The 25453-nt window shown below is 41.8% G+C and overlaps 1 protein-coding gene across 11 annotated transcripts in view; it reads right to left on the reverse strand.

The window, feature by feature from the left end:
* neb (nebulin) overlaps positions 1 to 25453 on the reverse strand; it is a 355138-nt gene that overhangs the window by 222636 nt on the left and 107049 nt on the right. For all 11 annotated transcript variants that reach the window (XM_072258677.1, XM_072258676.1, XM_072258675.1 and 8 more), the window contains exons 40-51: positions 23655 to 23762; positions 15439 to 15750; positions 15069 to 15275; positions 14874 to 14978; positions 11759 to 11866; positions 8527 to 8838; positions 6955 to 7158; positions 5974 to 6078; positions 5779 to 5886; positions 3615 to 3926; positions 1891 to 2094; positions 204 to 308 (exon numbers count right to left, since the gene is read on the reverse strand). In XM_072258677.1, the coding sequence (XP_072114778.1) occupies positions 204 to 308; positions 1891 to 2094; positions 3615 to 3926; positions 5779 to 5886; positions 5974 to 6078; positions 6955 to 7158; positions 8527 to 8838; positions 11759 to 11866; positions 14874 to 14978; positions 15069 to 15275; positions 15439 to 15750; positions 23655 to 23762 (2190 nt within the window). The remainder of the gene's footprint in view (positions 1 to 203; positions 309 to 1890; positions 2095 to 3614; positions 3927 to 5778; positions 5887 to 5973; positions 6079 to 6954; positions 7159 to 8526; positions 8839 to 11758; positions 11867 to 14873; positions 14979 to 15068; positions 15276 to 15438; positions 15751 to 23654; positions 23763 to 25453) is intronic.

Consider the following 25453-nt stretch of genomic DNA (forward strand, 5'->3'; position numbering starts at 1 on the left):
GGTTTGTCTGATTACTTTACTAAGAAGCACTTTGTTTATCAATATGGTGTGTTAAATGTATAAAGCAGAACTACATGAACATTTTTAGCACCAGAACACTTGAATATTGAACTCTATTTGGGTAAATTATTTATACTGAAATGCCTTGCAGAGAATTATTTTCGCTGAATACAAACCCAACTTGGCAGTGAACCGGCACTTACCTCACTAATGTTCATTGCATTTGCTTTGGCCAGTTGGAATTCAGGAGAATCAGGCATAATATGAATCTTGGTCTTGTCCTTCTCCCAGGCTTCTGTGTAAAGCCTCTGATATAAATTGAAAGAAAGAAAATTAAAATGACAGGTATATGGGATCAACGTTTTTACTAGCAAAACCTTAGGGATAACCAGTAAATGTTACCCTTGCCATAACTTAAACGTCCTTAGAGAAGACTTAATTAGAACATACTGAAACAGTTCTACCTCAGGTAAACAAAATTATGAGGGGTATAGACAGGTTAAATGCTAGCAGGCTTTTCCACTGAGGTTGGGTGGGACGAGAACTAGAGGTCACAGGTTAAGGCAGAAAGGTGACATGTTTAAGGGGAACAAGAGAGGGAATTTCTTCACTCAGAGAGTGGTAAGAGTTTGGAGCGAACTGTCGGTGCAAGTGGTGGAAGTGGGTTTGATTTGAAAATTTAAGAGAAATGTACATGGATAAGTACATGGAGGGGTATGGAGACCTATGGTCTGTGTGCAGGTCGATGGGACTAGGAGATTAATGGTTTGGCACAGACTAGATGGGAGACAGAAAAGGCTTGTCAAAAGAGCAATATTATGATAGTTATGGGGGATTTCAATATGCAGGTGCATTGGGACATTCAGGTTATTTGGTTATTAGTACTGATCTTTCAAAGATCACTAGATCTGGAATGGTTCCAGAGCACTGAAAAATTGTGAATATCATTCCAGTCTTTAAGAAGGGAGGGAGACAAAATACAGGAATTCATAGGCTGGTTTTCCTGACATCAGTGTTTGTCAGTGTTAGAATGTATTAATAAGGAAGATGTTTTGAGTATTTGGAGGCACATCATAAAATAGGCCAAAGTCAGTATGGGGTTTCCTTAAGGCTTGTGTGACTAGTGGTGTTCCACAGGGGTCCATGTGGAGTGCACTACTTTTTACGTTACATGTAGATGACAGAATTGATAGCGTTATGGCCAGATTTACAAAGATAGGCAGAGAGGCATGTAGTGTTGAGGAAGCAAAGAGTCTGCAGAAGGGCTTGAACAAATTGGGAGAATGGACAAAGAAGTAGCAGATGGAATACAATGTGAGGAAGTGCATGCTCATGCACTTTGGTCGAAGGAATAAAGATGTCAACTATTCTCTAAATGGGGAGCAATTTCAGAAATTGAAGGTGCAGAGGGAATTGAGAGTTCTGGTGTGGGATCCCCCAAAGATTAACTTGTAGAGTGAGAAAGCAAATGCAATGTTAGCATTTACTTCAAGACAATTAGAACATAAAAGCAAGGGCACACTACTGGGGCTTTACAAGGTAGAGGTCTGACCATATTTAGAGTGTTGGGTGCAGGTTTTGGCCCCGTCTTTAAGAAAGAATGTGCTGGCATGGAGAGAGTCCAGCAAAGTTCCATGAGAATGATCCTGAGAATGAAAGGGTTAATATAGAAGCTTTTGCACAGATGTAATGTAATCTTAAACTCAAAGGATGGATTAAGCAAGTTCAAGGTGCCAATTGGCTATATCTGCTCTTGCTTCTTGCATTTTATTTATTCTTCTTATATATATTGCAGATTCTTTGTTGCTTAGGATAAAATTCTTGGAAAAAAATTGAATACGAAACTTGACACTTTTACAAAAACTGGATGCTTCAATAACGTAGTCTTGCCTTATTCATTGTAAGCGCATTATTCTTTGCCAGGGTCATATCCATGGAGTCGGTCAAGATGGCGAACTTAAATTTTGATGGATGCTGCCGGTAATTGCTCTCACTCAGAATCTGGCCAGCTTTTTTAACTTTGTTTACATCTAATGATTCAAGAGGAGACCATCCGCTTCCTTTTAGCCACAGAAGGTCTGCTTTGTATACAATCTGGAAGACAATGGAAAATCATTTCAGAACTCTGTAAAGGGGCAGAGATTTTATTTTCATTTTTGTCTGATTGTTCTGGAGTAGGTGCCAACCTACACTGCACCAGGCAGCGGCACAGTAGCATGGTGGTTAGCACAACACTTTACAGAACCAGTGACCTGGGTTCAATTCCCACCACTGTCTGTAAGGAGCTTATACATTCTCCCCGTGACTGTGTGGGTTTCCTCCCCAGTCCAAATACATTGCTAGGTTCAATGGTTATAGTAGATTGTTCCATGATTAGGCTAGGATTTAATCAGCAGTTGCTGGGCAGTGCAGCTGTAAGAGCTGGAGGGCCTATTCCACGCCGTACCTCAATAAAACAAAAAATATAAAGATTGTAAGACATCCTCCCATCACCATTTTAGGTGTATCATCTCCTTTGGCCACTGAGACTCATCATGCTTCCTACGTGATATTTGGAGGTACTTCAGCTATAGTAAGTATGACCTTTGTTGAGGTTTCTGGCAGTTGCATTGGGTAAATACTAGACCCACTGACAGGAGGGAAATGAAAAGCCCTGGTGAGATTCAGAGTATTGACTGTACACAGGGGAAAATCAAATACAATATTTTCTCAGCAAAATTCCAGGCCGGAAAGTGGATTCCAGTCTTCAGGGTAATTGCAGTCAGAGAACTACCTAATTTACATGGATATATCTAGAGCTTTCAGAATTTTGTAGGTTTTATGGAATAGATAGAAAATACTCACTTTAATTCAGAAAATCGGTTAAATCTGTAAAGGTTCCCCAAACATCTAGACCAGGGGTTCCCAAAGTAAGGTCCACAGATCCCTTGGTTAATGGTAAGGCTCCATGGCATTAAAAGGTTAGGAACCCCTGACATAGACGTTAACCAAATTGAAAACTTCAAAATTGAAATTGATAGATTTTTGTTTACAAGTCTGTTCATGTTTATGCAACCAAGATTAATTGATGTTGTTAAGATACAGTTCAGTTTTATCTCATTCAGGAGTTCCCTACTTTTTTCATGCCATACCTGTATACCAATACCATTAAATAAAGTTAAGTTAGGAGGGCTGAAAGTTGCCCTCCTGCTCTGATATTCTTAGGTCTAAGTCGTGCTATGTAATCAATGAGTGGAATCCAAATTTTTTTGAACATTGTGAGAAAAGCTTACTGTTCCTTTCCATTCCTTGTGGCACATCTGGCAGCAACCTTGCCATTTCGTTAACATTTTCGTCTGTTTTTAATGAGGTTGAGTTGCTAGGTTGATGCCCAACCCAGCGTAGATGGAAAGTATGCAAGGAGCCAGCTGGATTCAAACCCGGGACGGCTCGCCTCAAAGTCCAGTGTGGATGCCACTACACCACTGGCCGGCTTAATGAGAAAAGTTTGCTAGATCAAAACTCTGTGTGATCAGAAATGGATTAAGTTTAGCCCTATTCTGTTTTTCCTATTGAATTGCACCCTGTAATTCAGAATAACATTAATGACTAAATGCTGCTGATATTGTACTTACATCACTCTGCAAATTATAGGCCTTCTTCGCCTGGATCACATCAGTCTGGTCTGGGAGGCAGGTCCAACGGTGCAGGTGATGTCTGTAGTCAATGTCACTGACCAGGGTCTGGCATTTCTTGGCCAACAGGATGTTCAGCATGTCCACTGGCATGTTGAACTTGGTCTTTGTTTTCTCAAAGCCCTTCTTGTATTCCCTGTCACTCTGCATCTTGGCTAGGTGCATGGACCAGACCAGTTTAGGATCATCTTTAATGTTGTGGAAACCTACATGGTGGCCAAGCTGCTTGCGGTAGGCTGTTTTGTATATATACTGCAAAAGATAAAGACATTAAAAATAGTTCCAAACCATCATTGTTACTTCCAAAGGTGCAATAAAGGCATCCATATATTCTTAATGACAGTTATATTTTTCAAAGGTTGACACAGCTAACAAATATCTGTTAATTAGGGAAATGTAACACCTTGTTCACTATTGAGAGGTTTATCATGTCAAGAGTGGTTTTTAGAGAAAGCTAATTATTGGGGAAAGGGTTGGGGCAACAAGGAGACCATAGGCATGAGCTCAAAGCCCAGCCTAAAGAAAGATTTTAAGCAGATTTAATAAACTCTGCAGAGCAACAGAAAAGTAGAATTTTGAAAAAGTATAGAATCATCTTAACTAAAAATAGTCATCGAAGTGGGAAACAACTTACTGGGATTGATTCCACTCTGAATGAGGGTCTAAGAGTGCTTAGTCTGAAAGGTTGGTTGAGTACATGTGTATTGGCTGGAATTAAAACACTGAGCCTCAGATCTGCGACGTTTAGGTCTAGAACTGCAGTCACAAAGAATCTACCTTGGGCAATACAGGGATTACAGTATGTAGCATTAATGCTTGAATAATTGATTTAGGGATGGTACTAAATGCCAATCTTCAGTTAAAGTGAGAGCTGTGGGAGACAACTTTGACAGTAAAGCCAATGATACATGCTAAAAATCACTAATTTCTATAAGAAGCATATACATAAATAGTTTTGCTTTCCTTTAAGTTATACTTCAAATAACTACCTAGAGGTCAATGCTAGGTTGCTGGGAGATGGAGTGTGACTAGGGTATTACCCTTACGAATACTGGGAAAAGTACCTATGTCTATTGAGCCAATATTGATACGAATCAAATCTCTTTAAGGTGAAAATAATGAAAAATCAGACACTACACTTCAGGACCTCAAATTATTTAACATCTTGCTTTGTTTTCATTCCTGTCTGAAGAACATAATTCTAATTAGTCAGGAGTTGGGTCCATTTGGCACAAATTATAAACATACTTTGATCAGTAATACTAGATGGAATTGCACAGAGATTATTCGGTATCATTTATTTTTTGAAGAATTATGTGGAGAGAAAGTAATGTGATTGATGGCTTCACATTTCAATGTAAACAGCCAAAGGTGGTCTGTACAATTCACCAAGAAAAACTCCACCGGAAACATGAAAGTTAGAAAAATTCTTTTTAACTAATTCTGTATACAAAATTGTGAGGGTGTAGATAGGGTAAGCGGAAGTAGGTCTTTTCCACTGAGGTTCCAATGAGACTACAGTGAGAGGTCTTAGGTTAAGGGTGGAAAGTGAAATATCTAAGGGGAACATGAGGGGAAACATCACTCAAAGGGTGGTGCAAGCGTGGAACTAACAGCCAGTGTAAGTGGTGGATCTGGGTTTGATTCCAACAGTTAAGAGAAATTTGGATAGATAAATTGATGGGTGGGATTTCGAGGGCTATGGTCTGGTTGCAGGTCAATGCAACTAGACAGATTAATTGTTTGGCATGGAGTAGATGGACCGAAGGGCCTGTTTCTGTGCTGTATTGTTCTATGACTCTAAGAAACAATAGGTTCCAGGAACAAGAATCAAGAGAAATTGACAGCAACACCAGACGTAAACTCAAGGACATGTACAGAGTAAAGAAAGTGAAATAAAAATGGTTATTTTGGGAGAAGTTTATTGGGATGTTGTTGAAAAGGGATTAGTTTGCTGAACAAAACACCCAATTTCTGTTTTAAAGTGATATTCATTTGCAAAACGAGTACTGAGCCAATGGATGTTAAATTTACTTCTGTAATTAATATAAACAGTTTAAAACAACTTTCACAGTTTGAAATTTGTCAAGTGTTTTTTACTTACATCACTTGCAATATTTGAGGAATTTTTGGCAGCCTTTATTGATATGGCATCAGGCCGGAGGTCATAACCTTTCCTCTTGGATCTTTCCCATTCAAGTTTGTACTTGTTCTGAAACAGGAGGGTGTTTGTAACTAGTTATTCAGGATGTCAATTTAAACTTCCATCAAATAGTTATTATTTTTAAATAGTTCTTACATTACTGAGCATGATTGCATTGGCTTTTGCTTGTATGATGTCTGGAGAATCTGCTGGTACATGGACCTTAATTTTGTCATTCTCCCAGGCCTCTATGTACAGATTCTGTAAAATAGAAGTAACTTTTAGTTTGTTTAAAAATAACTATAAGAAACCCAAAAAGAGCTTTACACATTTAAACTTGGCCTCAGCCAAGACACTGTTGAATCCAATTGACCTAATGCCTTTGGGCTAGGGAAAGGAATATTATCAACATGTCCACCAATGACCACCCTCTAGCAAATTTCATTGAAAATGTAGTGAGATTAAGACCAGGGTCAGCTTGCCTAGGAGGTTTCCTTGTGCCAAGTCGACACCACCACCCATCTTCCAGTCCTTTGTATTTAACAGCTTTATTCCGCCTTTATTAGGCTCAGACTCTCAGGTAGTGTAGTGGTTAGTACAGGGGATCAGGTTCACTTCCTGCCGCTGCCTGTAAGGAGCTTGTACGTTCACGTGGGTTTCCTCCCACAGTCCAAAGACGCTGCAGTTAATAGGTTAATTGGTCATTGTAAATTGTCCCATGATTAGGTGGGGATTAAATTAGGGGTTGCTGGGCAGCGTGGCAGGAAGGGTCGGAAGGGCCTATTCCGTGCTATATCTCAATAAATAAATAAATAAATTTTATAGGTGCTTGGGTGGCATGTACTCAGATTAGGCAGCATGGTAGCGTAGCATTGAACACATTGCTTTACAAGGCCAGCGACTGTGGGTTCAATTCCCGCCGCTGCCTGTAAGGATGTTCTCCCCAGTTTCCTCCAGGTGCTCCAGTTTCCTCACACATTTCATAGAAGGGTTATTAGGTCATTGGTCACATGGGCATAATGGAGCAGTGCAAACTCATGGGGCTGGAAGTGCCTGCTACTGTGCTATCTCTCTAAAATATAAAGTAAGTGGGGAAAAAAATCACTTTAGCACCAAAATACTTTTCCAATGATCTACCTTCTTCATCCGTTCTGTGTTAGTCTTGGCCAGGACCATTTCCATGGAGTCAGGCAAACTTGTGAACTTGAAGTTTTCTGGATGCTGGCGATAATTCTTCTCGCTTGCAATGTCTGTTGCTTTTCTGGCCTTTTCAACATCCAACGAACCAATGGGACTCCAGCCAATCCCCTTCAGCCATTGAAGATCAGCCTTATAATTGTTCTATTTTTTCAAAAACAACGATGATTAGGTTTCTGTGCACTCAGCATAAAACAAGGCAAACCCTGACTACATACGTCAGCAGGTCAAAATCACCTTTAATGATTAATTTGACTGTGCTGTCTTACTTATCAATTGCAATACAGCTTTAGAGAGATTAACAGGATACAAAAAAGACACTGAATTGACCCCAACTCAGACTTCACCATGCCATTTGTATTCAACCTTTGAAATCCAGTTCTTACAGAAACTAACATAAAAGCGAATGTATGCATACAGTGGGAAAATTAATAATCATGCAGAGAGAAGCTACCCAAATATCAGATGGCTCATAAACAGGGAAAATACTGAGAGATGAGCGTAAAAAGGTTTTGTTCATTCGGAGAGGAATTATGACCTAGAGCAGAGGTGGTGAACTTATGGCATGCGTGCCTAAGATAGCACGCGCAAATATTCTGTTGGGACATTGATTTGTTGTCAGAAAAGTTCACTACCCCTGATCTAGAGCTTACTGTCTGTAAGGAGAGTGGAAACAGTGTAACTCAGTTTAGAAATGGAAGAGCACATGGGAATTTTCGTGACTATGGACAGTGAATGAACAATAATTTTCATGATGATGGACATTGATTGGGAGAATAGGACTGACTGGATTTTTGTCCAAAGAGTTGTCATGTCATGGTTGGCTTACTCTCCTCCTAGTACTGTAATAGTTCTGGAGTCTCCTGACTCAACAAACACTTGGCTTCATTCTATTCATCTCTAAATAGATGGTGACAGTCTTAGTTATCCACAGGCATGGCCTCCAAATCTGATAATCTGGCTGGCTTTTCAATTAGGAAATGGAAAAAAAATGGATTGGCAGGATCACCACTTACTTGCCATTTAAGTCCTTTCTGCTCATTCTTAATCCTTTTAGCAAACACACTACTTAATTCAGTCCCTAATAAGTACTGTAATGACTGGCACCAGGCAGACAATCTCTATCTTGTAAAGACACCACTGCCCAGAAGGAGGCAATAGCCAACCACTTCTGTAGAAAAATTTGTTGAGAACAATCACAGTCATGGAAGGGCCATGATCATCCACAATATAATCACATGGCACATACCAAATGAACGTACGAACAACTGCTGGGTCCGATGTTTCAACATTTCGACATTCAGCAGCCAGTATAATTTCAAAACCAAGATGAAAAGATCTTGCTTTGAATTTACAACTACATTATTGAAGAAAAGAAGTTGTATGCTCAGTGAAAGCAGGGAAATCAGAATGTCTAAGCTTTTACTATTATTGAATAGAGTGTATTGACAAGAAGGGACTGAAACTGAATTTATATTCTTTTGAAGAGTTCCAAAAAAAAAATGTGCTTACATCACTTTGTAGATCCATCATCTTTCTGGCACGGTCCAAGTCCACTGCATCAGGTAGGTAAGTGAAGTGGTGGAAAGTTTGCTTGTAATGGACATTAGTGGCTATTTCCTGGGACTTCTTAGCAGCTAAGATGCTCAGCATGTCCAACGGCGTGTGATACCTGGTCTTGCTCTTCTCATAATTCTTCTTGTATTCACGGTCAGACTGCAACTTTGCCACATGCATGGAATGAACCAGCTTGGGATCGTCCTGCAGGCTGCGGAAACCAACATGCTTTCCTCTAGCCTTTTCGTAAGCATGCTTATACTTGTACTGTAAGAAAGAAATTGTTAAAATAAATTAGTAATCAGTTAAAAAAAACATCCAAATTACAAATGAGAGAAAACTGAAGGAACAGAATTATGAAGAAAAACTGTATCTCAGAAACCCTTTTTAATATGAAACTCTCCTCAGATTTCTTTCACTTTACTGCCCTTCAAAAATACTGTGAATTGCCAGTGGCAAAAGTACAAAGAAGACATTAGTGAAATAAAAGGCTGTGTGACTTAGACCATAAGACATAGGAGCAGAATTAAGCCATTCAGCCCATGGAGTCTGCTCTGGCATTCCATCATAGCTGATTTATTATCCCTCTCAACCTCATTCTCCTGCCTCCTCTCTGTAATTTTTGACACCCTGACTAATCAGGAAAATATCAACCTCCACTTTAAACATACCCAATGTCTTGGCCCCCAAAGCTGTCAGTGCCAATGAATTCCTCAGATTCACGACATCCTGATGAAAGAAATTCCTTCTCATCTCCTTTCTAAATGGACGTCCCTCTATTCTGAGGCTGTGCCCTCTGGTCCTAGACTCACCCATTATAGAAAATATACTCTCTAAATTCACTCTCTAGGTGTAATGTCCTAATAAGATTTCTACTGCTTTGCTGTAGGTATTTCATTTTAGCACTTTTCTGCAAACTCAGTGTGTCCTGCTGGTAGAATGTTTTGGTTTCGGCTACAGATGAGAAGCCCTGCTGTTCAGTTTAGCAATGTTGAGCCAGCCAATCAGGATGATGGGTCCAGGCAAAGGTTCACGAGAAAGCGAGGCGGAGAGAGGTTTGTGACAGACAGTAGTCTGGTTTGGTGGGTGCTGCGTAGGAGGACAGAAGGAACGATGCCGCAGAATGCCATTGGAAGGACAGACCCCCTTGCAAGAAGTGCTTTGTGAAGGCGAATGGCTCCAAGGAAGAGGGCCAATACTCCAGAGAGAGAGTCAGTTGTTCCGAGATGGACTTTAAGGGAAGTTCGGAATGTGGCGGTGCTTTCACACGGTCCGTGGGTCCAGTGCGTGAGTAAGAGAGACACCCTCGGACACTCCAGTATGAGCTCCAACAGTCACATGCTGGTTGGACTGGTTTAACTGGAAAGGTCTTTTATTTTTTTCTTCTTTCTTTTCTTTTCCTTAATAACAATTTGATAAAGCTGAAATTGGTATATATACTTTCTTTATAATTTTGTGCAGTGTATGATCTATTATTTCTTGCTGACTGATAACTGTGTATGGGCAGTATTTATTCAAATCAAGGCTGTTTGAACTCCAAATCATACCAACCTTAGACATACATGTTTATGAAAGGTGGCCTTCTCGCTGCTGAGTCTCGTGGGTTTTAGCAGAGTTAGCTAATGAATTGAGTTTGTATACAAGCCCAGTGAGAGGGTTAGATAGGCCTTTTAGTATTTAAGAGGTGTCAGTGAGAAATCCACCCCCCCATTCTTCTAAATTTCAGAGAGAACAGGCCTTGGGCCATAAAATGTTCCTCATACATTTATCCTTTCATTCCTGGAATCAATCTTGCCAAACTTCTCTGGACCCTCTCATATGTTAGAAATCTTTTTTTAGACAAGGGGTCCAAAATTGCTCACAGTACTCAAAGTATGGTCTGACCAGTGCTTTATAAGGCCTCAACATTACATCTTTGCTTGTGCCCTTTTAGCTTAGAATATGGTCACAACATTGCAATCTTCATTGAAGAAATTTGCTTAATAATGTATTACTTAAGAAGACAAGTCATGAATATATGGCATAAGTCACATAATCAGGTCTATTCTCTTTTAGTTAGATCAATATTCCAACAACAATTGTGTAACTATAATATCCCAACCTACTCAATGGCAATGTCGTAACAAAGCCCATTCAAAGATTCAGTTGGGTCAAGCAGTCGAGAGCAAGGTTTAGCTACAATACTCAGTCTCGGCTTATTCAATTGTCTGTAAATAGTGGCAAATCCATTTGCGCTCAGCTCATTGGCTTCAGGACACCTAATGTTCATGCACTTAGAGGTACAGAATGAGACGATTCAGTCCATTTTTCTGTCAATCTTTTTTACTATGGCTTTCTTCCAACATTCTGCATAGGACACTCCTTCAGCTGTCGACATTGCCAAAACTTGTGGATATCCTTTTGATGTTGCTGGGCAGTTTGGGAGATAATCCATGCTTTGCCTCTTCAAACACATAGAGACACAACAAGTTCTTGAGAAGCAACACATACAAAATGCTGGGGGGACTCAGCAGGTGAGTTTTCATCTGTAGAAATGAATAATCAGTCGAATTTTTGGGCTGAATTTTTGGAAATGGAAGGGTGAAGACGCCAGAATAAAAAGGTGGGGGGGGGGAAGGAGGATAACTAGAAAGTGATAGGTGAAACCAGGTGGGTAGGAAAGATAAAGGGCTGGAGAGGAAGGAATCTGATAGGGGAGGAGAGTGGACCATAGGAGAAAGGGAAGGAAGAGAGGACGCAGGGGAGGTGATAGGCAGGCGAGAGGAGGTAAGTGGCCAGAGGGGAAGGGATTTTTATTTAACCAGAAGGAGAAATCAATATTCATGCCATCACATTGGAGGCAACCCAAATGGAATATAAGGTGTTGCTCCTCCACCCTGAGAACAAGAGGGGACCATGGACCCACATTGTATCTGCCTCAGTAGTCTCCTCATTTTATGCCATTTGTAATTGTAGCCAGACTCCAAATCATGGCTGAGAATAATTCCCCAAGAGCTCCACTGAATAGCTATGTCTCATGGGGATTATTTGATCAACTTTGCTGAAATGATGTTACAACATCCTCATTGGAAACACAGACTGTCAAATCGCCAGCTGATTGGACCATACCACTTCAGGTGAGGAATAACCAACAGAACATAAAACGAAGGAAAATAACAGATCTGTATAATGGTATCAAAGCACTTACATTGCTGGCAATATCAGTAGAAGCCTTGGCAGCTTTGATTGGAATGGCATCAACACGAAGATCATATCCCTTCTTCTTTGCTTCTTCCATGCTTAGTTTGTACATTTTCTGTAAAGGAATGTGAATAAGATAATCCTTTGGGTTTGAAATTTATGAATTAAAGTCATCAAGACAGAAAAATATGTAATTATATCTAAGTAACTTGTTATTATTATATACATACTTCCTTAAGGTTGTCATAGCTGGGGAAGGGGGTGGTGAGGTTAGTGGGAATAAGCTGCCACTACTTACTAAATGATCTCAATGACGTCCATCTCACATAGCCTCTGACAACCAGGTTCAGCTCCTGGTCTGCTCCTAATCCCGGAAGAACCGTTTCTACTGACAGGAGAAGGGGCAAAGGGAGGTTACCGATTCCTTAAAACCAATCGCTTCAGTCAAATGGGGCTTGACAACTGTGGTTGGCAGCTCATCTGGGAGAAGGAAAACTCTGTCTTCAATCCTCCATTGCCTTGCGGTGAAGGCTTCGGAGTAAACCCCAAGGAAAAATCCAGAGTTGGATTCCCTAAGGCAGTCCTACATTGAGTTCAAATCCTGACTGGCATCTCCTGCGAAGCCGCTGATGCCAAACTGTATCAGTCTCTGCTGTGCCTTTGGATTCATCAGCTGTGTGGAGAGGGGGAGCCTGCTGCACAGGCAAGAGCTTGCTCTTCATATCATGCTGGCCCTGGCTTGTGTATCACGTAGACAGATAGGACATAACATCCATGGTCGACCCTGACTAACGGAGGGCCTCATTATATTTATACATCAGTACTTAATAGAAAACAAGCTACTCCAAACTCAATTATACATTCTTGAAACTCTGCCAGAACAATTCTAAAAGATCACAGGCACACAAAGACGACTGAATGCTTTTTCCTATGCTAACTAATAGTTCTTAGTGTCATGCTTCTGCTTTATAAAAGTGACCCTGTAAGTTCCGATGGTTTCAACAAGATTCCACCAACAGACCCACTTTCTCTCTTCTCCTTCAGCATTTTTAGCACTCGTGAAGTTTTAGTCCGTCTTCCTACTTCCAGATAGCATTCCCTTTTTTGCAGAACTTTTCCGAGCAACTGCAAGAGGAGCCATCAACTATCCTCTCAGTTCTTTCCTTTCCGACACCCAGGGGCCCAAAGAGTCCTTTCAGGAGAAGTAACAATTCACATACCCTTTTTCCAATTGAGTGTTCACATATATTGCTCACAATGTGGTCTCCTCTAGATTTCTTATCCCTGGTACAGTTTGGGAAAAATGTTGAATGCTTTCACGAAGGCCTGAGCTTCCTATTGTCTGCCATTTTGAACCTCCAGTCCACTCCACTCCCACTCTGATCTCTCTGTCTCTTGCCTGCAGCATGATATAATGTCCAACCTTATCTTAAGGAACAATACCTCTTCTGTCTGGATAATTAATTAATTAGGTAATTTATCTTTCTATCTATTAAATTATTTAGAGATACAGTGCGGAATAGGCCCACCTGGCCTTTTGAACCGACCACCCAGTAATCCCCAACAAGCTCAATTTAATCCTAATCTAATCACAGAACAATTTACGATGATCATTTAACCTACCTGGCATGGCTTTATTCTGTGGGAGGAAACCAGAGGATCTGGAGAAAGCCCACTCATCCCATGGAGAGGACATTAGAGAGGATGCCACGATTGAATGCTGAACTCCAACACCCCACGCTGCAATCGCATCACGCTAACCATCACACTACCATGGTACCCAATACATCGAAGTCTACTGAATTCAGGTGTTTAATTCAACAGTTTCACGTAATTTGTTCTCACTGCTTGTATCAGAACCAATCAATTCTGCCAGAGGTCATTCATCCAGAATACTGCCTCGGGGTTTTTTCTCTCGCCGTAAGCAGGGTGTGACCTGCTCTGCACTTAATGCCTTGCAGTTTACATCTCCTACACTCCACTCTTTAATTTTTCTGTCTCGGATTGGACTTTACTCATAGGTTTTTAGTTTCCGTAATCATGGTACCACTCTCTGACTGCCGTCCATTAACCCAGGTTGCTTCATCAGCAACATATTCCTATAGCAACCTTGATCTCACCTTGTCAGAGATATTCCCTTTGTCCTATCCATCCTTCCCTGCCTTGTCTGCCACATGAAACCAACTTGCTTTTCCCTCTTTCCTCATTCTGATGCATGGCGTGTGGCCGAATGGTTAAGGCATTGGACTAGCGATCTGAAGGTCGTGAGTTCGAGCCCCAGCCGACGCAGCGCGTTGTGTCCTTGAGCAAGGCACTTAACCACACACTGCTCCAGTCCACTCAGCTGAAAATGGGTACTAGCAAAATGCTGGGGGTTAACCTCGCGATAGACTGGCATTCTATCTGGGGAGGGGTGGAGTCTCATACTCTCGGTCGCTTCACGCCACGGGCACCGGCCTGATGAGCCTATAAGGCTTGGGACAGACTTTTAACTCATTCTGATGAAAGGTCTTTGACCTAAAATACTTTTACTCTCTCTTTTTGCACTAATTATATATATATATATATCTTTGTATAATTTATAGTTTTTATTATGATGTATTACAAAGCACTGCATCCGCAAAGCAACAAATTTCACCACGTACATCAGTGACATTAGATTTGATTCTGATTCTGAACTCAGTTTCTCTTTCCATAGATGCAGAAATCCTCCAAGAGGACCACAAACTTGTCATGGTTCGGAGGCTTGCGAGCCTCAATGACCTGGAGAGCTATGTTGGCTGGAGTCAGGGTAGGGTCACCTATGCCGAACAGGTCAAAGGGTAGAGGCTAGACTGTGGTCCACCAGTTCTCCCAGTTCGGGGGTTTAGCTCAAAGCTAGCCAGCTCGGAAGATGCGGAAACGATTCCAGCAACTTCCAGCTTTTTACGTCTGATCTGCAGCATCAGATCTTCTGATTCCCTTTCTTGTATCTCCCTTTCAATATAATTTGCCGTCTCACTTCATTTCACATTCTCTCAGAGTTTGAAGCAGTCTGCATTTCATTGTTACATTGCAATTTATACGCAAATACATTGAAGTTTTTCAGTTGAAACCAACACTGTCTGATCCATTTTACTTACCTGGCTCATGTTATACTGGTTCACTTTAGCTAAGGTGATCTCAGGTGTGTCTGGCATTACATGTACTTGAACCTTGTCCTTTTCCCAAGATTCCTTATACAAATTCTATAAGGTTAAAGACTGGTGATTAATAAAGCATTCTTTGAATTAGATAATGAATTACTTTCAAAATTAATGCGTTGTAAGTACTCATACCATATCCATGATCTTGGCGTTTGTCTTCGCCAGCTCCATTGGCATGGACTGCATATCAATGGTATATTTTAATGTCTCTGGGTGCTGACGATACCTTTTCTCACACAGGATATTTGAAGCACGCTTGTTCTTTTCATTTTCCAGCGAGCCAAGGGGGATCCAGCCCGTGCCCTTTATAAAATCATTGTATTCTGACTTATAGAGGTTCTGAAATAACAAGCACAAGGATTAAATCATCATATACATACATGCTGGCTATTTTCAAACAAAATAAAAGTGGCGCAGAAAGCAATTCTAATTGTAATCGTTTGGGTAACAAACACCTTGACTGTATTTTTGTTTAATCATCCTTTTTTTCTACTTTACTTACATCATTCTGAATATTCATCATATTTCTGGCCAGTACCAAGTTCACTGAATCCGGAGGAGCAACGTAGTGATGGACTAGATGTTTGTAGTTACTGTTGCTGACCGCTGCTTGAGACTGCTTAGCAGCTGTGATGCTGACCATATCTAATGGTGTGTTGTACTTTGTCTTGAACTTTTCATAATCCTTCTTGTACTCACGGTTTGACTGTAGCTTAGCGACATGCATGAAGTGGACAAGCTTGGGATCATCCTGCAGGCTACGGAAACCAATGTGCTTTCCCCTCGATTTTTCATAGGCTTGCTTGTATTTGTACTGCCAAATAGAAACAGGAAACGTATTAATGAGGGAACCCTTATACCCAATTCAGTGCACTGTCTTTGACACATTTAGTATCACAGTAAATGCATATCAGCATTAACAGTGTTCTAGATTCAGACACAAAGACAGGTAGAAGAGTAGGTTGTGAAGTGGCATAAGGAGGCTACAGTGGGATTACAGATAAGTTAAGAAACCGGGCAAAGATCTGGCAACGGAGTACAATAGTGGAAAGTAAAAAAAACCTGTCTGTTTGAGAAGGAAAACTGAAGCATTTAAACATTGACAGACTGCAGATATCAGATACAAAAAGAATTGAGTGTTCAAATACATGAACCTCAAATGACCAATATGCATGTACAGTAGGAAAGATAATTGTTTATTGCTAGGGAAACTGGATACAAAAACTGGGAGGTGATGCTACATGTTTATGGGGCATTGGTGAGAGCACATCTGGACTATTGTGCGTTATACTGGACAATATGTAAGGATGTGAGTGCATTGGAAGGATTTCAGGGAATTTTACTCAACTGGAACTTGAAATGCTCAGGTTGTCTTAGAAGGGAAGAGTGGACAAGCCAAGCTTGCAGCTGCTAAAATTTAAAATATGAGAAAAAACTTGATTGAAACATCTAAGATCCTGGGGGAGGGGTGGTTCTTGACAGAATGTATGTAGAGAGGGTGTTTCCTCTTCTGGGAGAATTAGAAATTTGGGGTACTGTTGAAACACAGAACAGAAATTCAAGGCAGAGATTAGGCAATCTTTTTTTTCCCCCGAGAGAGTTGTGAGTCTCTTGAACTCTTCCTCAAAAGGCAGTAGAAAGAGACTTTGACTGTTTTTTATCAGAGGCAGGTAGATACCGAAAAACAAGAAGATGAAAGTTTACAACTTATGAATGGTGAGGTTACGTTCAGATCAGCCATGACCTTATTAAATTGTAGAGGAAGCTTGGGGATCTGGGTGGTCTATTCTTTCTATCTGACTCAATAAAAGAAAAGCAGAATGATCTCGTCCCACATGAGACTCAGGATTGTTCATATGTGAGGTTAATCATAGAGGATAAACTAAGAGTATTGAGTTCAAAAGTGTGCAAGTCACCTGGACACACTTGCTCGGTAAGTAATTGAACTCAGTCATCCTAAGCTCCGGAACCTGGGCCTTAGCACTCAGATCTGCAACTGGATCTTCAACTTTCTCACAGACAGGATCCAGGCTGTAAAAATAGAGGATAAGCTCTCCTCTACAATCACTCTGAGCACCGGTGCCCCACAAGGCTGTGTACTCAGCCCCCTGCTGTACTCACTGTACACCCATGATTGTGTAGCCAAGTTTCCACCGAACTCAATATGTAAGTTTGCTGATGACACAACAATTGTATTCCGTATCTCGGGTAATGATGAGTTTCAGTACAGGGAGGAAATTAAGAACCTGGTGGCATGGTGCGAAGACAATAACCTATCCCTCAACATCAGCAAGATGAAGGAATTGGTTGTTGACTTCAGAAGGAGTAGCGGACCACACGACTCAATTTACATTGGTGGTGCGCAAGTGGAAAAGGTCAAAAGCTTTAGGTTCCTCGGGGTCAATATCACAAATGACCTGGCTTGGTCCAACCTAGCAGAGTTCACTGCCAAGAAGGCCCACCAACGCCTTTACTTCCTGAGAAAACTAAAGAAATTTGGCCTGTCTTCTAAAACCCTCACTAATTTTTATAGATGCACCGTAGAAAGCATTCTTCTAGGGTGCATCACAACCTGGTATGGAAGTTGTCCTGTCCAAGACCAAAAGAAGCTGCAGAAGATCGTGAACACGGCGCAGCACATCACACAAACCAATCTTCTGTCCGTGGACTCACTTTACACCGCACGCTGTCGGAGCAGAGCTGCCAGGATAATCAAGGACGTGACCCACCCAGCCAACACACTTTCCGTCCCTCTTCCCTCCGGGAGAAGGTTCAGGAGCTCGAAGACTCATACGGCTAGATTTGGGAACATCTTCTTTCCAACTGTGATAAGACTGCTGAACGGATCCTGACCCGGATCTGTGGCCATACCCTCCAAATACCCAGACCTGCCTCTCAGGTTTTTTGCACTACCTTATTTCCCATTTTTCTATTTATGATTTATAATTTATATTTTTAATATTTACTTATTTTAACTATTTTAATATTTTTATATTTAATATTTGTAATCCAGAGAGTGTGAAGCGCAGAATCAAATATCGCTGTGATGATTGTACGTTCTAGTACCAATTGTTTGGTGACAATAAAGTATAAAGTATAAAAGTGTAAGTATAAGCAAGTTCCTGAATTGTTACATGCATCAGAAACTGGTAGCTACCACAGAACTTCCCTTTGTTGAAATAAAAATTAATGGACAGAATATTGTCCATGTGACAAAAGACCAAGTTATCAGAAGATTGATGCTAATGAGAGAGATAAGTGAGACAATGGAGCAGCATTCAGAAATGTTAATGAGAGACGAGAGAGATTAACAAAAAGAGACACATTTCCGAGTATTGTCAGACCGGTTGCTTTGAACCTTAACTGTTTGAGGTTTGATGGACAGGTGATACCCCAGCAGGGGGATAAAAGGAACAGGTTCGCTAAGGCAAGAGAGACACCACGAGATCACGAGATAACGAGACCCTGGAAGTGCAGTGTGCCCCCACAAGTTGGTAAGAGTTTTGGAGGTCTGATTGAGGGACCGACCATAGACGCACAGGGTGAAAAGGTACAATCGGCGGAAACCTGGTGTGTGTGTCCGCCCTTGCCTGGGTGCCGGGTTCACTGCGGAAGGACGATCGTATCCGAAACGGAGGGGTCACAGTCGGTGATCTCAGAAGACAGTAAAAGGGCTCGCCCGAAAGCTAACTGCGAGGAACATCAAAGGTCTGTTTTGAATCAGGAAATTTGCATATTCGCTCTCTCTCTCTCCAACGGCACAACAGCGATTACTGCGAACTGTACTCAGCTGAACTGAACTCTGCGTCACTTGAGACTGATCATTTTACCCCTAGACTGCGATAGAGCTTGATTGATTCTTATTATCCTAGTTCTGTGTAAACGTGTGTTTTACCATTGCTAACCTGTTGCATTTATATCCTTACTATTAGAGTACTGTGTTACTTATTTCTTTAATAAAACTTTCTTAGTTCCAGTAATCCAGACTCCAACTAAGTGGTCCATTTCTGCTGGTTTGGCAACCCAGTTACGGGGTACGTAACATAAGTGGGGTTCTCGTCCGCAATTTTGAACGCTAAATTTGGGACTGGGTAAATTGATTGGGTTAAAATTCCCGAAAGAAAGAAAAGGCAAACAGCAGAAATGGAGATTGAGGAATTTCTAAAGGCGCCGACCTTGGAGGCATTAGAGGATGCCAGGAAATCAGAATTGGCAGCTGTGGCCAAACGGTTGAATCTTTTTAAGGGGAAGTCGACAATGAGGAGAGCGGAGATGCACAGAGCTATCGTTGAGCATTATGTATCTAAAGGTGTGTTTCCCCAAGGGGAGCTGGAGGTGGTATCTATGTGAAAACCTGGTGCAGAAACAGTACAGCTGCAGATTGAAAAATTGAGACTCGAGCATGAGTTCCGGGTAAAACAGTTGGATCGAGAAGAGAAGGACAAACAGTTGGAGCGAGAAGAGAGGGACAGGCAGTTGGAGTGAGAAGAGAGGGACAAGCAGTTAGAACGAGAAGCGAGAGAGAAACAGAGGAAAAGAGAATTTGAGCTGGAGAGGTTAAAGATGATGGCAGCGCAGGAGCCCATGCCGAACCAAGGTGAAGGGTTCAGGGTGACCCAGGAGGTTAGGCTGGTTCCCCCATTTGACGAGACCGATGTTGATCGGTACTTTCTACATTTTGAAAAAGTCGCTGCAAGTCAGGACTGGCTGAGGAATAAGTGGACTGTTTTGCTTCAGAGTGTACTTAAAGGAAAAGCCCAACAAGCTTACTCAGCTTTGTCCGCAGAAGATGCCCAGAGGTATGATGTGGTGAAAGAGGCCATACTCAGGATTTATGAGTTGGTCCTGGAGGCATACCGGCAGAGGTTCCGGAATGCGAGGAAGCAGTGGGGCCGCACATATTTAGCGTTTGCCTGTGAGATGCATATATATTGTGAGTGTTGGTGCGCCTTGAAAGGGGTCAATGGGGATTATGACAGACTGCTACAGCTAATCCTGATTGAGCAGTTTAAAGGTTGTGTCCCTGAAGGTATGAGACCCTACCTAGATGAGAAAGAGGCAGACACTTTAACCGCAACTGCTAAGTTAGCGGATGAGTACACGTTGACACATAAAACGAAGTTTACCCCAAGTAAAGGCTACCAGAAGGGTAGTCAGGACGGCGGAGAGAGTCTGCCAGAAAAGTCAGAAAGTAAGCTGGGGACTAGTGAGAAGGATAAGGTAGACCAGGAGCAGTTTGGTAGGAAGTCTCCTGGGGTTGTCTGCTATAATTGTGGGAAAGCCGGACACTTTGCGTCCAGGTGCTTTGCCCCAAAGAAGGAGACGGGGAAAGGGAAAACGACGGTTCCGACTGGCTGTATTGAGCTGGTAAACAAACCGCTAGGGAAGAAGAGGTCTGATAAAGTTCAGGAAGGGCACGAGAGGTTTATCTAGGCCGGATTGGTGTCGGTGAAGGAGGGGTTAAACCCAGTTCCAGTACGGATCTGGAGAGACACTGGAGCTTGTCAGGCATTGATATTAAAGAGTGTGTTAGACTTTAGTTCAGAGACCCAGAATGGGGAGGTCAGGGTGATAAAGTGCATTGGAAAAGGGACTGAAGCAGTACCTTTGTACCAGATACACCTAAAAAGCAACTTGGTCTCCGGACCGGTCATGATCAGGGTGAGGCCCGAACTACCGATGGAAGACATGGAGGCTTCACTCGGTAATGACTTCGCCGGCGGAGAGGTGTACCCAGTAGTAAGATTGACGAGCCAGCCTGCCAGCATTGAGGCCCCACCCATGGACTCACAGGTTTATCCCGTTTGCGCAGTGACTCGGCCTGTGTCCAGAAAGGCTGCCGAAGCGAATATAGATTTAGCTGGGACGCTTTTACCAGCCTTGTACCAGGAGGGGTTAGAAAGTGAAAAGAAGGGGCATAGTGAAACGGATGCTGAGGTAGACCTATCATTAGCAAGGAAGGAATTTGTACGGGCACAGGAGCGAGACGAGGAGCTGATGGTTTTGACGGAGACAGCTCTCTCTGAAGCAGAATTAAAAAGGGAGCCAGTAGGCTATTATGTGAAGGAGGGAGTACTAAGGAGGAGATGGAGACCAAGTACCGTGGCCGCAGATAAGGAATGGGGGGTGGTGCCGAAAATTGATGGGGATGAGATTCTTAACCTGGCCCACAAGATACCCCTCGGTGGACATTTTGGGGGGAGGAAGATAGTCGATAGAATCATGAAAGAGTTTTACTGCCCGCACAGGAGGAAGGATGCTGTTGACTACTGTAGACATGAGCTAACACAGTTACAGGCTTTTGATATGCTAACAGCTTGCCACGATAGGCGAACAGACCTAGTCGGTGTTATCACGAAAACTAATGAGGCTAGGGTGCCACCTGATAAGGGGAAAACCCATTTCGAAAAGATAAGTATGGTGCCGACCAGATGGGAGAAGTCTATTGTTTTGGCCAGCTTTGCTGATAAGGTCTCTCCCTTAACCCCCGAGCAGAGCAACCCACTAAGACAGCTAATTAAACGGCACGCACACGTATGTCCGGATGTCTCGAGGCGATGCAAAGAGCCGGGACATGGTGTTGTTGTCACATCAGGTCAGCCTAGTGAGCAACACCCCTATAGGATGATTAATTCAGTGACAAAAGGGCTAAAGAACACAGAAGCGTATACTGGCGATGTAGTAGTCTGGAGTGACATGTGGGAGGAACTGTTTAAAAAGCTGTTTGAAGCCAGCCTGACAGTGAACCTCGCAAAAAGTGAATTCAGCCATGGAAAGATCACTTATCTGGGATTTGTGGGAAGACAGGGTCAGCTGGCACCGATGCAGGCTAAGGTGCGGGCTATCTCTGAAGTCCCCACCCCAACAGACAAGACAGCCCCGAGAAGATTCTTGGGGATGGTGGGGTACTATAGGAAGTTTTGCAAAAACTTTGCGGATATTACCCTCCCTCTTACTAAGCTCTTGCCAAAGAATGCGAAGCTTGTGTGGAACGACCTTTGTCAACAAGCCTTCGAGAGTCTGAAGGTGATTTTGTGTCATTATCCTGTGCTGAATGCACCTGATTTTTCAAAACCCTTCTCCCTAGCAACAGATGCTAGCGACGAAGCAGCCGGGGCGGTGCTGTTGCAGACAGACAAAGAGGGGGTTGATCACCCAGTCGCTTATTTTTCTAAGAAATTTAATATCCATCAGAGAAATTACTCCACTGTGGAGAAAGTGTTGCTGGCCATCATACTAGCATTACAACATTTTGAGGTTTATATTTGCCCGGCACGGAAACCACTGGTCATTTGCACTGATCTCAACCCATTAGTGTTTTTGGCCACTATGAAGTTTGCTAATTGGAGCCTGGTCTTAGAGGATTATTAAAATAAAACATATAAAAGGAACGGAAAGGTGATTGTTGACTGTCTGTCAAGGTGTTGACAACTTAAAGTTCTCTGTATTAGCCAAATAACTGATGACCATGTATATTTGTGTGTATCTAATAATATATTCATGCCTATAATTTTTACCCTAGTAAAAATCCTTTGAAGGATAGGGGTGTGACAAAAGACCAAGTTATCAGAAGATTGATGCTAATGAGAGAGATAAGTCAGACAATGGAGCAGCATTCAGAAATGTTAATGAGAGATGAGAGAGATTAACGAAAAGAGACACATTTCCGAGTATTGTCAGACCGGTTGCTTTGAACCTGAACTGTTTGAAGTTTGATGGACAGGCGATACCCCAGCAGGGGGATAAAAGGAACAGGTTCGCTAAGGCAAGAGAGACACCACGAGATCACGAGATAACGAGACCCTGGAAGTGCAGTGTGCCCCCACAAGTTGGTAAGAGTTTTGGAGGTCTGATTGAGGGACCGACCATAGACGCATAGGGTGAAAAGGTACGATCGGAGGGAACCTGGTGTGTGTGTCCGCCCTTGCCTGGGTGCTGGGTTCACCGCGGAAGGACGATCGTATCTGGAACAGAGGGGTCACAGTCGGTGACCTCAGAAGACAGTAAAAGGGCTCGCCCGAAAGCTAACTGCGAGGAACATCAAAGGTCTGTTTTGAATCAGAAAATTTGCATATTCGCTCTCTCTCTCTTTCCAACGGCACAACAGCGATTACTGCGAACTGTACTCAGCTGAACTGAACTCTACATCACTTAAGACTGATCATTTTACCCCTAGACTGCGATAGAGCTTAATTGATTCTTATTATCCTAGTTCTGTGTAAACGTGTGTTTTACCATTGCTAACCTGTTGCATTTATATCCTTACTATTAGAGTACTGTGTAACTTATTTCTTTAATAAAACTTTCTTAGTTCCAGTAATCCAGACTCCAACTAAGTGGTCCATTTCTGCTGGTTTGGCAACCCAGCTACGGGGTACGTAACACCCAATATTCCCAAGATGTTTTGATGGCAGCAAATGAAATTTGGAAAGTCAAAGGTTAAATCATCCAATTTTTTTTTCTATTTTATTGCAGTTCACTAACTGAATGTGCAAAGAGTCCTATGCACATTCAATTCTATCACATTGAGAAGTACAACAAAAAAATGGAAATTGAATCAAAAAGGTCAGGAAAATTCATATGCTATATGCAGTACAGAAAGGAATATATTACAAATAAGCATTTTCATGTGTTTTCAATGTCCAAAGTGAAAATTGTGCCTCCCAAGTGTAAATATGTAATGAACTATTTCTGAATAGATTATTAATGACTACTTACATCACTAGCTATGTCCCTTGAAGTCTTTGCAGCCCTTATAGAAATAGCATCAGGCTTCAGGTTATAACCCTTCTTCTTTGATTTCTCCCAGCCAGATCTGTATAATTTCTAAAATACAGAACAGAAAGATAAGATTTTAACACCGTGTAGTTATTAACTAACTACTGAAATTGTATGAGCTGTTTATTCCTGCACCATTTTATGAGAGAGAACATGTATAACATGAGTGACATACATCTAACTTTATTCAATGCGATGTCACACAATATTAATGCTGTGGTCATGTCCTAAGTACCCTTCTCTGAGTAGAGAGTTGTCTGCACTTACTAAGTCTCCAAGCTGCTAGCTCCACACTTACCTGGAAAGAGTTTCCAATGGCAACTTCCATCACCATGTCAACACCTGATTGGTGAGGTGCTCCTGTCATAAATAGTAAAGCCCGTGAACCTAGTGATGTTTTGACACCTGGTGATGCCAAGTTGCAAGGCTTACTAATTATCAAAACATTTAAGATCTTGGAACATTTGTGACTGTCTCTGATGCTGATAAACAGCAAAAAATATTGAAACATTTATTAAAAGAATGAATCAGGAATGCTTAAAATGATTAGAAATTCAGAAACTGAGGTTATTTTTATTAAAGAAACAAACAATAAAAATGATTTAAAACAATTAAATACCTTGAAGTTACCTCAATTATTTCAAAAATGTAAAATTATCCCTGACAGGAATCCCTTGTTAATGAAATAAATGGAGTATCTCATCCTATATTAGCAATTCAGCAACCAACTTTTCCAGCAATAAAACCTAGAATATAGAACATAACAGCACAGTACAGGCCCTTCGGCGCACAATGCTGTGCCAATCTTATGGCTACTTCACGATCATTCGAACACTTTCCTCCCACATATCATGCATGTACCTATCTAAGAGTTTCTTAAATGCCCCTAATGTATGTGTCTCTACCACCACCCCTGGGGGGACATTCCATGCACCCACCAATGTCTGTGCGCAGAACCTACCTCTGACATCCCCCTATACATTCCTCCAACTACCTTAAAATTATGACTCCTTGTATTACCCATTTCCCCCCTGAGAAAAAGGTTTCTGGCTATCTACTCTACCTATGCCTCTTATCATCTTGTACACCTCTATCAGGTCATCCCTTATCCTCCTTTACTCCAAAGAGAAAAGTCCTTGTTTGTCAAGCTATTGGCATAAGACTAGTCCAGGCAGCTTCTTCTAAAGCTTCCACATCCTTCCTATAATGGAGCAACCAGAACTGAACACAATTCTCCAAGTGTGGTCTAACCACAGTTTTCTAGAGCTGTAACATTATCTTGTGGATACCGAATAATCTGGAAATCTTCAAGAAGTTAGTACTGCATCATTAGAGCTTAAGGTTCAGGAACCCTTAGGGAACAATGATCACAATATGATTGAGTTCACATTGAAATTTGAGAGGGAAAAAATAAAATCCACTATGTCGGTATTTCAGTGGAATAAAGGAAATTACAATGCCATGAGAGGGGAACTGGCCGAAGTTGACTGGAAAGGGACATTTGCAGGAAAGACAGCAGAGCAGTAGTTGCTGGAGTTTCTGTGAAAAATGAAGGAAGTGCAAGACAGATATATTCCAAATAAGGAGAAATTTTCAAAGGGTAGAAGGACACTACAGTGGCTAACAAGTGAAGTCAGAGCCAAAGTAAAAGCAAATAAGAGGGTATACAGGGAAGCCAGGGCTAGTGGGAAGGTAGAGGATTGGGGAGCTTTTAAAAACTTGCAGAAGGAAACCAAGAA

Source organism: Mobula birostris, chromosome 5, assembly GCF_030028105.1.
Source record: "Mobula birostris isolate sMobBir1 chromosome 5, sMobBir1.hap1, whole genome shotgun sequence".
In the NCBI taxonomy this organism is placed as follows: Eukaryota; Metazoa; Chordata; class Chondrichthyes; order Myliobatiformes; family Myliobatidae; genus Mobula; species Mobula birostris.